This window comes from Cyprinus carpio, chromosome A7, assembly GCF_018340385.1.
Source record: "Cyprinus carpio isolate SPL01 chromosome A7, ASM1834038v1, whole genome shotgun sequence".
Classification (NCBI taxonomy): domain Eukaryota; kingdom Metazoa; phylum Chordata; class Actinopteri; order Cypriniformes; family Cyprinidae; genus Cyprinus; species Cyprinus carpio.
In genome coordinates, this window is record NC_056578.1 from 13271798 (window position 1) to 13292585 (window position 20788).

The following is a 20788-nucleotide window of genomic DNA, read 5'->3' on the forward strand; positions in this document are numbered from 1 at the left end:
TAACAAGAAAGTTTTGAATTCTGAAACTTACAGGAGATTTTTATAGTACAATGACCTCTTATATGTCAAAAGATCAAGGGAATTTTGATTTCTCAGTTCATAACTCCTGAAAAAAGCTACACTGGTTTGAAAACAGCTTAGCTACTATCAAGCTATCAATAAGCATCTCTACTTTTATTTAGTTACTCCGCAACACAGCTCCATAAACGGTTTTGCCAATCAAATTTATATATTTATTTAAACAAACAGGTCACCACTAATCCCAATGCGGCTTCACTGCTCGTCGCACCAGACAGACATTTTTCATCAGTATTTTAGACACACACACACACACACACACACTCTCTCTCTCTCTCTCTCTCTCTCTCTCTCTCTTTCTCTGCATCAATTTAAATTCCTCGTGCTTTGCATTATATTTAGAGGGGAAAGTCTTGAGTCTATGAGAAGACAAACAGGTAGTGAGAGAAAGGCATTTACAAACAAACATAAGCACTCTCTTTTGCATGGCAGGAAGAAATGAGCTGAGAGGCTGACATTTCTAAGCTTCACTATCTGCACTAAGCTCCAGAGCCAAGTACATAACGCGCTAATATGCCAGAGAAAGTCAAAATGCTAAAGCACCACACCCAGGGCCTTAGAACCATCTGACTCAGCCTCAGCCCTTCAGCTGTATTTGTGTGTATGTTATATATTACAAGTATTACGAATTCAAACTGGCACCAACTTTTCTGCAGTTTAGCAGTAAAGCTTTGAACATCCCAAGCGCCTTTCTTTTTTATTTCCTTGTCATTTTTTATTTTTTTTATTAAGTGCAAATCTAAAGGCTGCCTTATCCCCGCTCTGGGCAGTGCCGCAGTTAAAGTAAGAAATGGAAAAATATATTTCTAACTGCTGTGGCCTAATAAACCCGTCAGAGCCAAAGCTAATCTGCATGAATATATCACTCTTCAATATTTCAGACTTGTAAAATAATAAAAGAGAGAAAGAGAGGAAATAAGAAAGGATTTAGCACTTTAATTCAAAAACGCTTTCATAAGACCTCATATTACCCTTAAGAAACTTGCACACTTCTGAACTATGCGTATTCAGCTTTGCGGTCAAAACTAATGAAGAAACTCAGTCTAATGACAATAGCAGGTAGCCTCCCTGGGGAGTTATTCTGATCCAGGATTCACTTCCATATAAGCGACTTTTATATAATAAGAACAATTAAGCAGAAATTGACCTATAGCCTGTAATTGGAGCACTGTGGGATCTGCTGGTGCTCTTTTCTGTAGAAGATTAAACCATTAACTAAAAGCTAACTATCTTGACCAAACCTGCTAAAAGTGACCCCACATTAGAGTTGTGTAGTCAGAATGTTAATGCACATGCCCTAATATACTGAGTTTAAATCAGTATTCCCTCATCTCATTCCATCTTTTCCTTATAAATTCTAGTCATTGATGTAATGTTCACATAAACAAAGCAGTAAAACTTCCTCAAATTAATCAGTAAATTGGTTCGTTCAGACAAAAACCTTTGCTTGATGTACATTAACTACATGAACAAAACATGAAGCACTTGATTTACATGAACAGTCCAAATGAACAGTTCAAATGAACAAATGAATAAAATTAATGAATCCCAAAGCTGAGTATATAAACATAATATAAAAAGGAGCATAAATGCCTAAAATAAAAAAATAAAATAACTTGAGTCAGAACTCACTGCTAACTGATCTGCCATATGGAGCAGCTTCTGTGCCTCTTGCGATTTCAGACCTACATGAAGGGTTAATGGGAAAAAATAAATGAAGTACACTTACCCAGAACTCCCAGCCTATAGTTCATGGTGACTACAATGACGTTCCCATATGCCGCAAGAACACTGGCGTCAAACATGTTTCCGGTTCCTTCCATATAAGAGCCACCGTGAATGAACAGCATGACTGGTTTCTTCCTGCGGTCACGGATGTCTAAAAAAAAGTCAAAATGATGAGAAAGAGAGTGTTGTGTAAGTGAGAGCTACAGAAATGAGTCACTTTGTGAAACTACTTATTTTATTTTATTTTTTTATCTGAGGGTGATGGTTGGATCCTTTGTTTGAGAGTAAATAGCTAGACGTTAGGTCACTTTAGACACCAATAAGCTCTTACTCTTCAAGATATAACAACACATACACACACTCACACACCGAAACAGATGCAGAGGCAGCTGCAATGAAGCGTCGCTATAGTAACTGCCTCAATTTGATTTCCCCATCTACCCAGCAGAGGCCATTCCATCAATGTGACTCGCTCCCATTGACTGTTGCCGTGGAGATCTATTATACAGACACACATACTTTCACTTTTCTAACCCCTTGGCACCTTCAATCACCATCTGAATCTCAGTCGATTTCATTAAAGCAGATAACTGATAAAGTCAGGCGCTCCAAAATGCAGCAGGAGCCAACAAACACAAAAACACAAATGTATCCAAAGCATTACTAGATTAGAGCATTAAACAGACGGTCAGTCAAGAAGGATTACTAACTTATTCATCCATAAAACAAATACAGACAAATACTGTCATACATGACTAGACAGACACAAAGATGCTGTGACATGAACACACATTTTCAAACTGTGCGATTCCAAGCGTTACGTTATCCACAAATTTGTTTCAGTTATGGTCAAACCAGAACACTTTTCCAAAATGCACACAGGCTCCAAAATAAACTCTGTCATTAAACCTGCCAATGGAAAATACTTCCTGAAACTGTATTGTCATTAAAGTGATGAAATGAAATGAAAATTCTGTCATCATTTACCCCATACTACAGAATTTACTCCATAGTGGAAAAAAATACTATGGAAGTCAATGGCTACAGTCAACATTTTGATTACCAATGATGACAGAATATTCTTGGGTGAATATTTCTAGGTGAACTTTCGCTTTAAGAGGAATAATGAAATTTAATCAATTACATTTTAAATTCAGATTCAGTTGCTCATATAATATTGGTGGTTGGGAAAAAGTTAAGCAGACTGATAAATACAGTGATAGAAAAAATGATAGATAGAACTAAAGACAGAACGGCAGAATGATAAAACAAACAATAGAACAAGTGAATGATCGATAGATGCAACGAATGATAGATAGAACATAGACAGACCAAACGACAGACAGAACGTACAACAAGTCGAACAATAGATAAAACAAATGATAGATAGTCCAAATGATGGGTATAATGGATAGAACGATGGAAGGATAAAACAATGGATAGAGATCTATCTATCTATCTATCTATCTATCTATCTATCTATCTATCTATCTATCTATCTATCTATCTATCTATCTATCTATCTATCTATCTATCTATGTTTTGGTGGTTGGAGGAAAAAGTTATATAGCCATCATAAACTTATTTTGTGTTGCAAAATAAGTAATAAGTGTTGTGTTGCAGTTCCTATAAGTACCTAATACCCTCAGTAGCAACTTATATTATATATTCAGTATAAAATATATTATATACTCTCCAAAGCCATTTTTACCTGCATGAATTGTTTGACGGGTGTTAATTTTGGACCCTGCGCATGCACATCGTCACATGTCCCCAGAGGCGGCATTCAAACACTCAATCAGTACCGTATATCTGTGTTCATTGTGATTCATTTCCAACCTGTTTTTCCTCACTGCCTCTTTCTAACCCTTTTAATAGATTCATTTCAAGTCTCAATGTGTTCTGTCTTATAACCACCAAAACATCCTGTTCTTTTATTTTGCCCCCTGGAGTCCTACGTCCTCACATTCAAACATACCATAAAATAGGTGTACAAAGGGAGGACGAGCAGGTTTGCAAGCACACTGAGAGATGGAGGGAAAGAAAGAAAAACATGGAGATTAGAAGGGAGGAAACAGGGGCCGATATTAAGGAAAAGTAGGAGAGGGCGTGAAAGGGAACAATCTAAAAAAAAAAAAAAAAAAAAAAAAAAAAAAAAAAAGGAACATGTGAACTCAGAGAGAGAGGCCCACAGGAGCTTGCTGCTCACCTCTGATCCTCTCATGCAGAACGGAGACAATGGTGTGATTAGAAACAAACTTGTGTTTACTGCTCAGTGCGTTCGCATGTGTGTGGGTGAACCCACAAACACGTACACATTCTGCCATAATGTCACTCTGATGGTGGCGAGCCTCTATCTCTTGTGTGAACTTAATTAGCTCTGAATCCATTAGACACAGCCACATAGACAATTCCTTCCTCTATTCTCCTGTCACCCGCATCCAATTAAACTGGTGCTAAAACACAATACCATATTTCTCACTTGAGACAACATGGCCTGATAGGCTGGCTACCAAATGCCATCATAGCTAGCACTTGTAAATTTTGTGTTCACTAGAGCAAATTCCAAAAACTTGTGATTTTGTACATATAAATGTAAAATGTATCCTTTTTTGTGGGTAAATTTGGTTTCGTATACAAATTTGATTGACAGTCCATGACTGACAGTCCAAAAGACTCCATTAGTATGTATTATGTTGGCTTGAATGACAGATAGAATAACAGATGGACCGATAGATAGAACGACATAAAGTTAGAATGATATACTGTATAGACAGAAAGAATACACAGACAGACAAATGATAGATAGATAGACAGACAGATAGATAGACAGACAGACAGACAGACAGACAGACACTTTTTAAAAATATATATATATAATACGATATGGTACCAGAAATGGCAAAACCCTGTTTTTCTGTCATACCTTTCTAGAGGACTACCTGCGATTGCTGCTATTTTTGCAGATGGTAAAGCAAGAGTTACTTTTCCTGGTTATAAAAACCGCAATGCTATTGCTTTATTACAGCTGTGGAAATTTTCTTCAGTCTCATCGTTATACTGAATGAAAGAAGATACACCACACGATTGAAAGAATGGAGAGGAGCACAAGAGAAGAGAGAGATAAAAAGGAGGGAGCCTTTGGTGGGGTTTTTGACTAGTGAATGTCAAGCTAGAGAAAATGATGGAATTTTCATTTTGGGGTGAACTATTCACCTTCGCTCATTTAAGCACAGCAGCACTGTTTGTATGTGATCTCAGTTTGTCTGAATTCAAGACAGAAGAATTCCCAATGACATTCTTGATACTGAAGAGAGAGGGAGGGGGTCAAATATAGTGAAAAAGAGAGAGAAGCGTTTTTCTCTGAAACAAAGAGCTCCCTATCTTTTCATCCCCACGGCCTCCTCATACATCCACTGAAACAAGAGATCTATTCATCTTATTTATGATCTCCTGCTATAGCACTTATGAACTCCATCACTTCTTTCTGTACACTTGTTTTGACTTTTGTTTTCTCCCACATAGTTAACTCATTTTTATTTTTCAGTATTCACCACATCCTCCCCCACTTTATTTAAAAATACCCCAATATTAAAATTCTGTTATTATTTATTCACTCATATGCGTGTATATTTTTTACGTGGAGTATATAGGTAGAGTTTTCATACTTCTCTTTTCCCATACAGTTTTTGTCAAGCTTCATGTCTGTCAAGCTCCAAAAGGACAAAAATGCCCGATAAACTTAGTCTATATGACTTGTACACTATATAATAATTCTAGAAGTCACACAATAACTTTTGTGAGAAATGGACCTGAAATATAACTTATTCACTGATAATCTTATGCTGGGTTTTAAAGATTTTCAAAATGTGAGAGACCACAAACATGAGGACAAAAAGTCCTAGATTTAACCATTTTGCTCCTATAGTATGTGGTGTGACACGATGTGACAAAGACAGCACACCACACACTCCCGACTGTGAACACAAGAAATCTCACAAAATCTCTTGAGACTTGAGAATAAACATGGCGGACAATAGGCAGGAAGAAATTGCGATGACTGTGTTTGTTATGCTTCTGTCTTCAGTCAGCTTGCTTTCTGATTGGATATTGTTTCATTTCACGTGATAAATCTCCAGATCGTATACGCGTTTGTCCTCGGGGTTCCCCCACACATTAGGATTTCTGATCGTAAATATTCAACGTTGAATATTTACGATTCGTAATCGGGGCACCTCCGACGTTCTTCCGAGCAGATTTATTCACTCTTAACAAACCTCACACCACAGGAAAATCTGATAAGATAATCTTTAGAACCACCAAGATAATCGGGACATTACCTAGGGGAGAAATCAGCCCAGTTATCTTGTGGTGGGTACCCAGCATTACCAACCTCTGAGGTCTTCGTTTGAGAATCTTTGACCTCTAGCAATAGTAACTGAGTTAAATGCTCACTTAAAAGGCAGATTAATAATGAATAATGACTTAAATTTCCAATCTGTATTGCACAAAAAGATAGCATATGGCTTCAGAAGACTTGAGATATAGCGCACAAATCATACGGACCACATTTATGTTACTTTTACTGTGTTTTTAAACATTTTTGGAGCTTGGTTCATGTGGTTACGTTGAACTTACTAAGAGCTGCATAATGATTCTTCATAATTTTTTTCATATAAAAAACAACAACTAGGGTACACTAAACCTTTTAAATCTTTCTCGTGCTATTGCTCGGCACTTGTCTCAGCACTTCTCTCCTTGACTTCTTAAAGGGCTTCCAAAATAGCATGCTTAAATTGAGCTGACTTGATTTGTTTTTATTTAAAGAGGATCAATTACTGAGATCTAGTAGCGCAAAAGTTCTTCAACCGTGAATAACAACCATGCACTTTAACACACACCCGAATCAAACCACACATGAACTATCACAAAAAGCACATATGAAGGCCTCATTTTTCAATTCCTTTCTTGCTCATTATTTTCACCCTCATTCTTCTTCCCCCACTTTCTTTATTCTCTTTCTCCCATGCATGCTCACTCTTGTTTGTTTCAGGATAATGGTGAGACCAACAATAATAGACTGGACTCTCCTGGCAGTCGTTGTGAGAATGTCTGTGTTCGTGGAAAGGGTGTCCTAATTTAACCTCATTAAGTCCCTGTCTCCCCTTTCTCCATAAACTTCCCCTCATCCAGCAAGCCCCATTTAATTGGCAGTGAATTCTGAGGGAATCTGAATGGCGGGCCGCTTGACTGGATGAGGTTCATTAAACCTATCTCCATCCTCCTCTCATTTAGATTACAGAGAAGCGCTGTGAAGAGTACCGCTGTCTGGCCTGTTGACAAGAGAGAAGCATCACTGACTGGTGAAACAGAAAAAAACTCAGCATCCTGTTCAATCCTGTGATTGGAACTCACATGAATTTACTTTAAGGATTCGCTAGTTTTATACTGAGAAATAAGAAAAAAGTTTCAGAGAAAACTAATGTGCATGTGCTGTTGGGTGAATGAGCTTTATTACATGCAATGACTAATAATTTAAAGACATTTACTGAACACTGCAGTTCTCAATGGAAACACAGACAGATATTGATCACGATTTTAAAATTTTCAGCTTTACTTTAGGGCCTATTGAAATGCACTGATAAATTTTAAAATGTATTTACACACACTTATTTTATACTTTCAATGTCTGCTATTCTAAATGTTATTCGCAATATGTATTATATTTTTGCAGATGATATTGTAAAAGAAGTGTAAAAGTGATCTCTGACAAAATTCAAAGGTTCATACACTGACATACAGAATACATTCAGTAATTTTTCATTTATTCTTAAAGACCTTTTTGATCTATAAGCTTGTTTAAATTAAAGGTGCCTATGAATTTCTTTACATCATTTATGTTAAATATTCTATAGTAAATAATTTTAAAATAAAATAAGTGACTTTTAAATATATTAGTTTAGTAATAAATATCAAATAATGTATAATTTAAATTAAATAAATAATATATAATTTGTTATTTATAATAATAAATTGTGTCCAAACATACGGTACTGTTGGTGAAACTCCACTTTCAATTATGGACTATACAAATTAAGATATATGTCTTTCAGAAAGAGATAAAACATTTTAGAAGGTATCTATTGAGAATAATAAAAGAAAGCCAGAAGTCAGTGACACCAAGAGTCTCTGTTTGTGCCCCAGCATATTTATTACTAAACAAATGTTGAATGTTGGAGATGTTGCGAGTACACTGCTGTTCCCCTCTTTGAAAATGTCTGTTGAAAAGCTCGCTGGTAAAACTCAAACATGAATTATTCTATTACAATGTGAATGTGATTTGATCAACACTTGCTCTCTCTCTCTTTCTCTCTCTCTCTCCCGCTATGTCTTTCCCTGCCAGCTCATCTAACCTGCTCTCTTAGACAGAGATCTGACATAAGTAGGACATACCTGTCTTTCTCTATCTCTACTGTAATGGTTGTATAGGTAAGTGAATCTCTCCTTTTATTCTATTATTTCTGCCTTTAATGTTCCTTTCGGACCATTTTTTCAGCTCTTTTGTTCTCTCTCGATAGCTTTCCTCCTGCCTCACTTTAAATCCTCTAACTTACAAAATGAACAAGCAGCAGATGTTGTTCTGTGGTGTAATGTATAGGTAATGTGTTTGCCCCTAGGGCAGGGCTGTTCAATTAGTTTCATTTGAGGGCTGTATTATTGAATTGAAAATTTGAAGGGGGCCAAGGGGGTGGGGAGCCATCCTGATCTCTTTCTGTGGGGCCTAAAAAATTAGAAATTAAATGTAAATGCATATTCAGCAGTAATGAACTAACATTACCAACACCAACATCTATAAAAGGCTAACATTAATGCTGGCTGTCAGTCGATTAAAAAAAAAAAATGTGCAAATTTTTCTGTAATTAATCGTGATTAACTGCATACTAATATATTGTCATACTTTCACATTGAACCTTCAAATTAATGTAGAAACAACATAAAGGTGGTATATTTTAAATGTGCGTTTAAAGGGATAGTTCACCCAAAAATGAAAATTTGATGTTTATCTGCTTACCCCCAGGGCATCCAAGATGTAGGTGACTTTGTTTCTTCAGTAGAACACAAACAAAGATTTTTTACACAAACCGTTGCAGTCTGTCAGTCTTATAATGGAAGTGGATGGGAATCACTGCTAAAACATACAATAAAACAAAACAAAACAAAACAAAAAACATAAACAAACAAAACCAAATAAACCCTGCGGCTCGAGACAATACATTGATGTGTAAAGACACAAAATGATCGGTCTTTGCAAGAAATTGAACAGAATTTATATAATATGTTTTTTTTGTTTGTTTTTTTTTACCTCTGATTCACGCAATGTCCGAACTGTTAGAAGTCTCCTGTGCATGTCCTCCTGAGCGCGTTCTCATCAGCAGGTGTGTGAGGCATTGTCTTCTTCTTGCTTTATGGTAGATCGCTGACTTATAAGTGCATTACCGCCACCTATCTCTCAAGTGGACCATTGACACTCTGTCTACAATTTCAATTAGGAGTGTCATTGTTCCAGTGCTGCTGAGAACGCGCTCAGGAGAGGTTTTTTTTAGTTTTATTGTATGTTTTAGCCGTGATTCCCATCCACTTCCATTATAAGACGGATAGACCGCAACGGTTTGTGTTAAAATAATTGGTTTGTGTTCTACTGAAGAAACAAAGTCACCTACATCTTGGATGTCCTGGGGGTAGGCAGATAAACATCAAATTTTCATTTTCGGGTGAACTATCCATTTAATGGCATCTCTTTACTTAGTAGCCTATTATTAAAAAAGGGGCAGTATTTTTTATACCAATACTGCTATTGATGTCTCTATTAAATGCATTTTCATTTTAGCCATTAATTATAACCATTCAACATTACAGTATAATTAAAAGCCATTTTTTTTAACATTTAGTAGGCTCTGAAAAATATAACAACTTTTAATTTAAGTGAACTTAAAACAATCTTCACATAAACTATAAATTGTATTTTATAGTTTTGACATAATTGTGTGTTTTTGTCGGTTGAAGAGCTACTGGAAGCGGCTCAGCATATATAGCCTACAGCAGAATGCACAGCCTTTCAAACTATATTCCATGTGGTAATTATCTTTGTCCAGTGCATGTGCTATTTCTCGCCAGAAGTTATGACCGAAAACACTGCCATACTCGTTTAAACTAGAGTTGTGGATATCTCATGTTGTTGTTGCGTCTCTTCCTTTTCTTTTTTGGCTGTGTGAAACAACAGGCTGGACCAGTGTTGCCACCTTGTGGACAAACTAATTAGCGCAAAAACAATTTAAGGCATATTTGCAACCTGCGTACTCTTCCTTTTGGTCTGGATGAAGATGATTGACGGGCCAGACTGGGGCCATGGGCCACCACTTGAATAGCCCTGCCCTAGGGGGTGCTGTAAGGCTCAGCACTCTGTGGATGAGTGATCATGGAGGGTAGTGCACTAATGCTAATGAAACAGAACATGCAAATAATTAGACGTAAGCACACATCAATGCCAAGAGGCAAATACATTACAACACACACACACACACACACACACACACACACACACACACACACACACACACACACACACACACACACACACACACACACACACACACACACACACACACACACCCATTTTACAAATGAGAAAGTCCCTAAATGGAGGTTTTTGGCAATTTTGTCAGATTTTGCTCACTTCTGGGTACAAATTTGTTCCCAAAATATGGTTAAGTAGGCACACACACACACACACACACACACACACACACATTGCACTCAACACAATCAATCCCAAAGGGAACTCTGTGCGTGTGTGTTTGTGTGTGCATTCAGGTCGACAGCAAATCTATTGCTTGCAGGAGTGTGTCGGCACTTCTGTGGCACTAGAGTTCTAATGATAAATGTATGTGCAGTCCTGAACACTGTAGAGGTTACAGAACATCTCATCACGACGTGTCAACAACAGCAAAGTTAGTTTTCATGGGTCTCTTTGCAAACTTAAACTATGCTACTTCTTATTATGTAGCTTATATTATGCTGCATAAACATTTTGCTAAAGTACTGAGTAGGCAAAATGAGGCTTAGGTGTCAAATATCAAAAATGATTGAGAATATTATCAATTAGGCCTAAATTTGGAGGCAAACTCAGACAGATGTGCCTTTTAGCTCAAGTAAATAAACAAGCAAATCTATATGCTGTGGGATCATCCCACTTTACAGATTTGCTGTCAATTTGTCTTTATCTGAAGGATTGCTGTCTACTTAAATGTATAGCACATAAGTCTTGTCACCAGAGTTGTTACTGTTAACTAAAACTAAATCTAAAACTTTTAAAAATGGCTTTCCTTAATTTAAATAAAGCTGAAATTAAATAAAACCATTAAGCTTAATAAAAGAGTAGCCTTGGCACCAACGGAATTGAAATAAGTTTTTAAGTTGAAGTACTAAGATGAAAATTGAAATTAAAGTTGCCACAGTAGTTTTGTTTGTGGTAATGTGTTTTGTAAGTCAGGGTAAACATGCGTGAAAGACTTGTTCAGTAACCAATGAAGAAAAATAGTGTGAGATATAAAAATAACCTTAAAAATAAACCTATTTTATATATATATATAATACTGAAAAGTTTTGTGTGGACTGTGTGATGTCAAATTGGCCTACAATATCTCTACTGGAGCGATGCATAATCATATTCGATACAGGCACGTAGGCGTTAGCTTAGAGACTAGCCAAAGCCAGATAATGCTAATTTTTTCATATAAAAAATATTTGACATTGCGCTATGAGGCGGGATAACTTGACTAGCAGCGGACTGCACGATCTTGTTCCACAGCATCTGAAATTTTGTTATGGTCGTTCTGAAATACCTGAGCAAAGTCTGTCATCTAAGTATTTCTGTATAATGTCTTGCTCGACTGCGTTCCCAAACAGCAGCATGCATCCGCCTCCTCCGAAAGCAATGACATCATTTATTGTGTTTCATCTGCTCACCCTTAGACTCAAAAAATACATCATATATGAAAATTATTACATTCAGTTCTACTAGTTTTCTTACTGATATTTAGTGCCAGTTTAACAGGAAGTGACGATCTTGATCTCTTTGATGCGTTGGATGGAAACAGTGCTTGTTCGCAAATGTTTTATGTGATATTCCAATTTTGCGCATAGCCTAAGTTAAATTCGCAACTTTGGATGGAAACCCTAATCGCCTCAGGTCCTGTCTTTCTTTTTGGTCGTTTTGTTTTTAGATGATATAGCCTACATGACAAAGAACTGTATGTTTTTAAAAGCTGTTCTAATGCTATTCCTTGATAAAATTCCCTATTGTTTTTGTCTTGTGTTTTAATATGTTGGCTAACGTTATATGAAGATGAAGGATTCTGTTAGGCTACTGATTGATTTTCCATTGTTCTGCATTTCCCCATCATATTAAAAAAAAAAACAATTGCCTACATTTAATTTTTGCTTTCTTCTATTTTTTTAACGACCACCTAAAATTAAATGATGATAACGCGAGGCAAGAGTACAGCATAATTGTGACCTATATATATATATATATATACACTGAACAAAATTATAAACACAACACTTTTGTTTTTGCCCCCATTTTTCATGAGCTGAACTCAAAGATCTAAGACTTTTTCTATGTACACAAAAGGCCTATTTTTCTCAAATATTGTTCACAAATCTGTCTAAATCTGTGTTAGTGAGTACTTCTTTGCCGAGATAATCCAGGTGTGGCATATCAAGATGCTGACTAGACAGCATGATTATTGCACAGGTGTGCCTTAGGCTGGCCACGATAAAAGGCCACTCTAAAATGTGCAGTTTTACTGTACTGGGGGATCTGGGGATGGGGGTCCAAAAACCAGTCAGTATCTGGTGTGACCACCATTTGCCTCATGCAATGCAACACATCTCCTTTGCATAGAGTCGATCAGGTTGTTGATTGTGGCCTGTGGAATGTTGTTTGACTCCTCTTCAATGGCTGTGCGAAGTTGCTGGATATTGGCAGGAACTGGAACACGCTGTTGATATGCCGATCCAGAGCATCCCAAACATGCTCAATGCCACCAATAAAATGCACCTGTGTTCATTTGTCCATAACATATGCCTGACCATACCATAACCCCACTGCCACCATGGGCCACTCGATCCACAATGTTGACATCGGCAAACCGCTCACCCACACGACGCCATACACGCTGTCTGCCATCTGCCCTGTACAGTGAAAACCGGGATTCATCCGTGAAGAGAACACCTCTCCAAAGTGCCAGATGCCATCGAATGTGAGCATTTGCCCACTCAAGTCGGTTACGATGACAAGCATGCAGATGATCTTCCCTGAGACGGTTTCTGACAGTTTGTGCAGAAATTCTTTGGTTATGCAAACTGATTGTTGCAGCAGCTGTCCGGGTGGCTGGTCTCAGACGATCTTGGAGGTGAAGATGCTGGATGTGGAGGTCCTGGGCTGGTGTGGTTTCAAGTGGTCTGCGGTTGTGAGGCCAGTTGGATGTACTGCCAAATTCTCTGAAACACTTTTGGAGATGGCTTATGGTAGAGAAATGAACATTCAATTCAAGGGCAACAGCTCTGGTGGACATTCCTGCAGTCAGCATGCCAATTTCACGCTCCCTCAAAAATTGGGACATCTGTGGCATTGTGCTGTGTGATAAAACTGCACATTTTAGAGTGGCCTTTTATTGTGGACAGCCTAATGCACACCTGTGCAATAATCATGCCGTCTAATCAGCATCTTGATATGCAACACCTGTGAGGTGGATGGATTATCTCGGCAAAGGAGAAGTGCTCAGTAACACAGATTTAGACAGATTTGTGAACAATATTTGAGAGACATAGGCCTTTTGTGTACATAGAAAAAGTCTTAGATCTTTGAGTTCAGCTCATGAAAAATGGGGGCAAAAACAAAAGTATATATATATATATATATATATATATATATATATATATATATATATATATATATATATATCTCACTTTTGATGAATTTAATGGACCCTTTGTTGAACAAAATTGCTGTAATAAAATTATAAAAATAAGAAAATGAGATGGGAGTTTTTCAACATACCCTAACTGTTTCGAACGGGACTGCACAGAGTATGTATGTGCATTGCAGAGCTACACAACACGAGAGTTTGAGGTTAAAAAGTACATACATTTGTTTTATTTTTATTTAAATGACCGATCGTTTCACTAGATAAGACCCTTCTTCCTCGGCTGGGATCGTTTAGATCACTTTAAAGCTGCATTGAAACTACATTTTGTAAGTTCAAACTCGTGGGCACCATAGAAGTCCACTATATGGAGAAAATTCCTGAAATGTTTTCCTCAAAAAAAAAAAAAAACAACAACAACAACAACATAATTTCTTTATGACTGAAGAAAGAAAGACATGCACATCTTGGATGACAAGGGTTGTATCTGTAAATTTTTGTTCTGGAAGTGCACTACTCCTATAGTAGAAGACTCTTATTTAACTCTTATTTCTCACAGTATTTACTTAAAATTTAAAAATAGTGTTTTGCATTGCCAAAGCTTTCAGTAAACTTTGGAACTGACAAATCTGGGGAATTGTATTAATCTTTTTTGTTGTTTAGGCCACATGGGAACATATTTCTAAATATAATAAACCAATAAGTAAATAAAAAAAAAAAAAAAACTGGCTGATAAATTGGTTTATGAGTAATACCATTAATTGATCTCCAAACCTTAAAAAAACACAAACATTCTTTCTGCTATGTTGCATAAGTCTCATATATACTAAAAGGAAAGACCCTGAGTGAGGTGAGCCATGAACAGCATAACCCCTAAACAGATGGCTTGTATCATAGCAGTTAGGTCTATTGTGGACAGGGATGCATGGATTCAGGGTCCTAAAGTCTTTGCTTTTCAATCCAACTGATCTAGACTGAGGTGCTGATAGACTGGTGTTGAGTGTGAGGTAGTGCTTGATGCTGTTGGGCTGAACAATTTATAAAATGTGCGTGGCACAGATGGAGTGTGAGAGACGGCAGAGAAATCGAGCATGAAGCTGTATATTTCAAGTGTGTGTGAGTGAGTGTGTGTTCACGTTGATAATGATGTGACACACAGCCTGAATAATGAGCTAGGCTCAGGTGGACACACACCTTTGTCTCGACATTCGGCCTTCGGCTGAAGCTTACACTAATCACGCACTCACTCACTCGGACACATGCACAAATTCGAGCTCAGATGTCACTCTTTCTCCCTCAGCAATAAATTGATCCTGTTTTTTCAGCAGCTTAATGCTGCCATCTTCACAAATAGCATTTCCCATAAACACCTGACAAACACTCACATACCTATTTACCTATTGTAGTTAAATGAAGACAGAACTATATTGCATGTACAAAAGCTAATTATGTTGATGATAAACCAAACATTTTAATGATTCATAAAGTTTGTGTTTCAGACTGAGGACAACCTCATTTAGTCATTTTTTCCCCATCTGTAAAAAAATAAACAAATAAATAAAAAAAATAAAAATGTCCACAGACCTAATCTGGCAAAATATTCTTCCTTATTTGGTAAAACAATTAATAAATAAAGTATATAATTACATTGAGTACATACTAATGAAAATGAAAACTGTATATAATTATATATTTTATTTATGATTTGATAAATTGACGGACAGATCTTTTTTCTCCACACTTATCTTTATAATCTATTAATGAAGTGGTAAAGAAGACTAGTCATGACTGGGTTATAGTTCAGTACAGTTCAGATATTCAGTACTAATTACAATCAAATTGGTCAATAATTCAGTTCTAGAGAAGCCACAAGCTTTTAAGGATCCAACCAACAGTTTATCAATATATTAAAACCATTGAGTGTCAATTTGCATGAAACTTATTTTCAGAGCTTTTCCAATCCCATTTTTTCCACATTCTCAAAGAATTATAAGAAACCCAGCAAGAATAAGAGGGAAGAAGAAGAAGAAGGAAAAGAAAAAAAAAATTGTAAACACAAGAAAGAACATCAGGGCAAAAAAAACCACACACTGCTTTCAAGAAAAGAGCTAAAAAAAAAGAACATTCATAGCAATATCGAAGATAAAAGATGACAACATGTGCTGATCCATGTGTGTGTGTATCTGTGTTTTTCTGGCTTTTCTCCCCATGGTAGCATTTTATTCCTTAGATTTATTGGCTGGTCTTTACTACCGCATCCAGAGAACTATTCACACTGACAAAACACCTCTTTGTCTTCGTGAGAGTTGGAGATAAGTTTAAAGCCTAATAATCGCTCTGAGTCTTGAAACACATCATAAAGCAACTGCTGTAAAATTGTGCTTCAGACAGCACTATCGAAGAATTACATTTCAAAACCACAGTTCTTCTCTCATTTAATGAAAATAGCTTTTTTTTCTTCCATCGTCTACAACTTTCAGAAATCAAACAAGAAAGTTTCAGCTCACTGCACACAGACATACACAGACATATATGCACACGTGGTTCATATACTCTTCATCACTACCAAGGAAAGGCTGTTTGCTTTTTAATTTTCCAAAAAAGACTTTTCTAAAAAAGACAAGAAAAAAGGAAAAACATGCAACAAAAATACCTTCATCTCGTGGCCGGTTCAGTGTTGATTCATCATGTTTTTTTGTGAGTGGACCTAGGGTTAAGAAAAAAAGGAGGGAAAAAGAGAAAAGAGAAAATTCAAAAAAAGATTACTGTGGCAAGAGAAAAATCAAAAAAGAAAACAAGAAAGAGCAAAAAACAAGAAATCAGCAAGAGGTTATTGTTCTCATTCTGTTCAAAAGGTGACAAAAAAGAAAAGCAAAGGCAAACAACAAAAAGCATCATAAACACAGAATATCAAGAAAGACACAAATCGGCTACAAGATCAAAGAAGTTTGATGTTAGCTCTGTGAATATTCTCTCTCGCCATTGTTCTGCTGCGGCTCGCAGGCCTTTCTTTAACACCAGCTTTACTTGATACCATTCCGATGGGGGATGAAGGAAAAATCAATGTGGAGGAATCAGGAAGTAACCTCTGAAGTATGAAAAACAAGAATTCCCATTCCCACCGCAGTCCCCCTCCCTCCTCTGACGTTCCTCGTGCTCTGGTCAAGCTATCAACCGCATCGCTTTGAAAATGTGAGAGGTGACAGAAAAGAAGCCCTGAGGGAAGGAGGGCATAACACACCAGGCACGTGTCCGTGTTCTCACACAAACACCCTTTAGGGAAACAGGAACAGAGGGGGCTGTGCTCGCACATACAGTACACACACAGTGTTGACACTCTTGTCTTTGTTTAGCCTTTTTATACATACACAGCACAAAAATAAAAGTTTAACACCATCTCTCATTAATAAACCCTGAAAGTGTTCTGAATGTTTGTGATTGTGCAGTGCAGACAGATGAGGAAGAGTATAAATGAGTGTAACTTCATGAAACAGATCACTTTTGGTGCTCAAATAACAATTCTTATTATCAATGTTAAAAAAACAAAACTATTTTTGTGGAAACCATGATACTTTGTTCTTTGATAAACAGCATTTATTTGAAATAGAAATCTTTTGTAACATTCTAAATATCTTTACTGTCACTTTTGATCAATTTAATACAACCTTGCTGAATCAAAATAGCGTCTTGGGTTTCTAAATTTCACTGTAAACTAAACAGGTGCAGATAGAAGTGGAACTTCATGAAACAAATCATTTTTTTCAGCAAATGCATTATAAAGATATTTTTAGACCCCTTTTAGACTTCTTTCTGTGTGACTTGACCTGAGAAATGCTTGTCAAAGAGAGAGAGAGAGTGTAAAAGAGAGAGATACATATAGAAAAATATTGAAGATTTCACTTTACTGGACATGACTTTCCTTCCCTGACATTAAAGAGGAAAAAGGTAAGAGTGCATGTATGTGTGAGAGAAAGAGGTCAAATCACTTTCGCTCTGGTAGAGATGGAGAATAAAATCAGGGGACAATGTGTGTATTTGCTGACTGAGAGTAATATCATGTCAATCAAACACACACGCAAGAAAGGCAGTCCGGCCAAACAGGAAGTGCCATCTGCTACAAAGTTTACAGGCGCATCTGTGAATCCACTACTGTCTCCCCTTTCCTGCGATGACGGGAATACTCTATGGACCACTTGGTGTCAGAAGGGAATCTGATTGGGTGGAAAACAAAATGACAGGATGTGGAAGCCAAATTTAATGAGATTCAATAAAGGATATTGTATGTGAGTATTAAAAAAGAGGAGGGAGTGTTATATAAAGTTTGAATTTTGGAAATTTCTAGTATTATTGCACTATAATGCTTCCCACTTTTGTTCATAATCATTGAGGACTCAATGCTGTGCTTAGTTTGCATACATTTCCTACCCTTATATAAATGAAGGTCAATAAAAATAAAATTTTGCATAAAAAATATGTATGTTACAAACTACCAGGCTCAGGGCAGGGTGACATAAATGGGGAGGCCACGCACAAAGTAAATTAACTCAAAATAAACTTTTATTAATGTGATTTATACTAAAGTTAAAAGGGGAAGAGAAAAGAAAACAACAAAAGATCAAACATTAAAGAAAGCTCAAAGGGCCCTATTTTAACGATCTAAGCACATGGTCTAAAGCGCATGGCGAAGGTGCACTCAGGGCGTGTCCGAATCCACTTTTGCTAGTTTAACAATGGGAAAATGGTCAGCGCGCCCAGACACATGGTCTAAATGGGTTGTCCCTATTCTCTTAATGCATAATGGGTGTTTTTTTGGGCATAACGTGCAATAAAACTATCAGAGTCTCATCTCCCATGCCCTTTAAAATCCAGTTGCGCTCATGCCATGGCAGGTTCACTAAATACATGGCGAAATTAAATTTTTCATTTTTAAAAATGTGTTGTGTGCTGCTCCCTGTGTGTTTAATAAGCAAAGTGCATGTGCGTTGTGCACCCACCTATAGGCGCATATTACTAACATGCTCTTTAAATAACAAAGAAAAATATTGCGCCACAGTTTAGACCAGGTTTGAGTTGGTCTATGCCGCAGTCTATTTTCAGTTCCTCAAAACAGCAATGCGCCAACAATGTGCCTTAACACACCAGCATGCCCATTGGTACACAAATAGGCGCAAATGCATTTGCTGTTTAAACAACGCGACACTGTACTGGAAAATGAGAACTGCATTGGGCTTAAACTAGCAAAAACACTTGCTCATCATTGCGCCGGGTGTATGATAAGGCCCAAAATCAAAAACTCATTATAGGTAATCCACTGCACCTGCCGCTTGTCTCCACCCTACAAACAGACAAAAGTAAAAACACACGACACCAGAACCTAGAACGCCACCTAGAGGCGAACAGATCCTGTTTAGGGAACAGGTGCTACATGATATAATTTTTCATTTCTATATTAAGACCCCAAATGTTTGAATGATAGTGTACACACACACACACACACACACACAAATTGAGCCATTTTCCTAATTTCTTCATTATTATAATTTCTCCATATATAGACTTACTGTTACAATTATGGACTTCTGTTCCTTTTGTGTTCTCCTTATTTGGTCATGTTCCATTCCTCGTTTTGTTAATTGATTACTCCCCACCTGATTCCATTCCTCTCATTACGTTCCTTGTGTGCTTAAATACCCTGTCTGTTTAGTTCTTCCTCGTCCGTGATTGATGTTGTTCTAATGTTGTATTGTAGTTTATGTTGGATGTGCCCCTGTTCCTCCGCTAGCATTAAAAGAAACTCTTTATATATCTTCTTCCTCGTGCGCTTTATTTAACACACCAGTGACTGTAACAGAATCACGGACCCAAAACAGTTTAGCGGCGTTTTTCTTTTTGTTTTGTTTTCCCCCCTCTCGGAATGGCAAGCCCAGCAGTCCAACTCCTGTGCCTGGAGCAACTGGATCGTTCGCTGGAGGACCATACCAGGGACTTTTTCGATCTGGCGTGTCTTACAGACTTCCCTGACCGCTCGCTCTGTGCATTCTACTATGCTGGCCTGAGCGAGCGGTGTAAGGCATGCCTCCCAGCGAACGGTCCCAGAGAGGATTTCGCCGCTTTCGTGGAGTGGGTGCTGGAGAAAAATGGATCCCCATTTACCATCTGCACCGCCGAAGAGGATATCTCCAGCCCCACTCCCGAACCGGAGACCAGCCAGCCGCCATCCCGCCGCACGGAGCTAGAGCCCACCGCAGCCGCAGAGCCCGAGCCTATGACAGACAGGGAGCAGGAACTCGAGTGCGCGACTGACCAGGTGTGTGAGCCGGCAACACCGTGCGTCGTGGGACGATTGGTGGAGATCGAGGGCGTGGAGGAAAGCCCTGCCCACACTCCTGCGACTGAGGGTGAGCTGCATTTGGTTTCTGGGAAGTATACAGAGGAATTAATGGACCTTATAGACTGGTTTGGGGAGGCAATTCCTGATCCTCCTGTTTCTCCGCTGGTTCCGTCCAGCCCTGACCCTCCTGTGTTCCCTCCCAACCTCCCTCTCCCGCCTCCTCTTAGACCTGTCAGTTCCTCTGTTTCTCTTCCGCTGGTTCCGTCCAGCCCTGATCCTCCTGTTTCTCTCCGCTGGTTCCGTCCAGCCCTGATCCTCCTGTTTCTCCACTGGTTCCGTCCAGCCCTGATCCTCCTGTTTCTCCGCTGGTTCCGCCCAGCCCTGATCCTCCTGTTTCTCCGCTGGTTCCGCCCAGCCCTGACAATCCTGTGTTCCCTCCCAACCTCCCTCTCCCGCCTCCTCCTAGACATGTCAGTTCCTCTGCTCCTCTTCCACTGGTTCCGTCCAGCCCTGACCCTCCTGTTTCTCTTCGCTGGTTCCACCCAGCCCTGACCCTCCTGTTTCTCCACTGGTTCCGCCCAGCTCAGATTCTCCTGTGTTTCCTCCCACCCTCCCTCTCTCATCTCCTCCTAGACCAGCCAGTTCCTCGACCTCATCTCCG

The 20788-nt window shown here is 38.2% G+C and overlaps 1 protein-coding gene across 2 annotated transcripts in view; it reads right to left on the minus strand.

The window, feature by feature from the left end:
- LOC109058635 (neuroligin-2-like) overlaps positions 1-20788 on the minus strand; it is a 168475-nt gene that overhangs the window by 54773 nt on the left and 92914 nt on the right. The window contains exons 3-4 of one of the 2 annotated variants that reach the window (XM_042759746.1): positions 16450-16503; positions 1808-1957 (exon numbers count right to left, since the gene is read on the minus strand). In XM_042759746.1, coding sequence (XP_042615680.1) covers positions 1808-1957; positions 16450-16503 — 204 coding nt within the window. The remainder of the gene's footprint in view (positions 1-1807; positions 1958-16449; positions 16504-20788) is intronic. The other variant, XM_042759747.1, reaches the window with a different exon arrangement.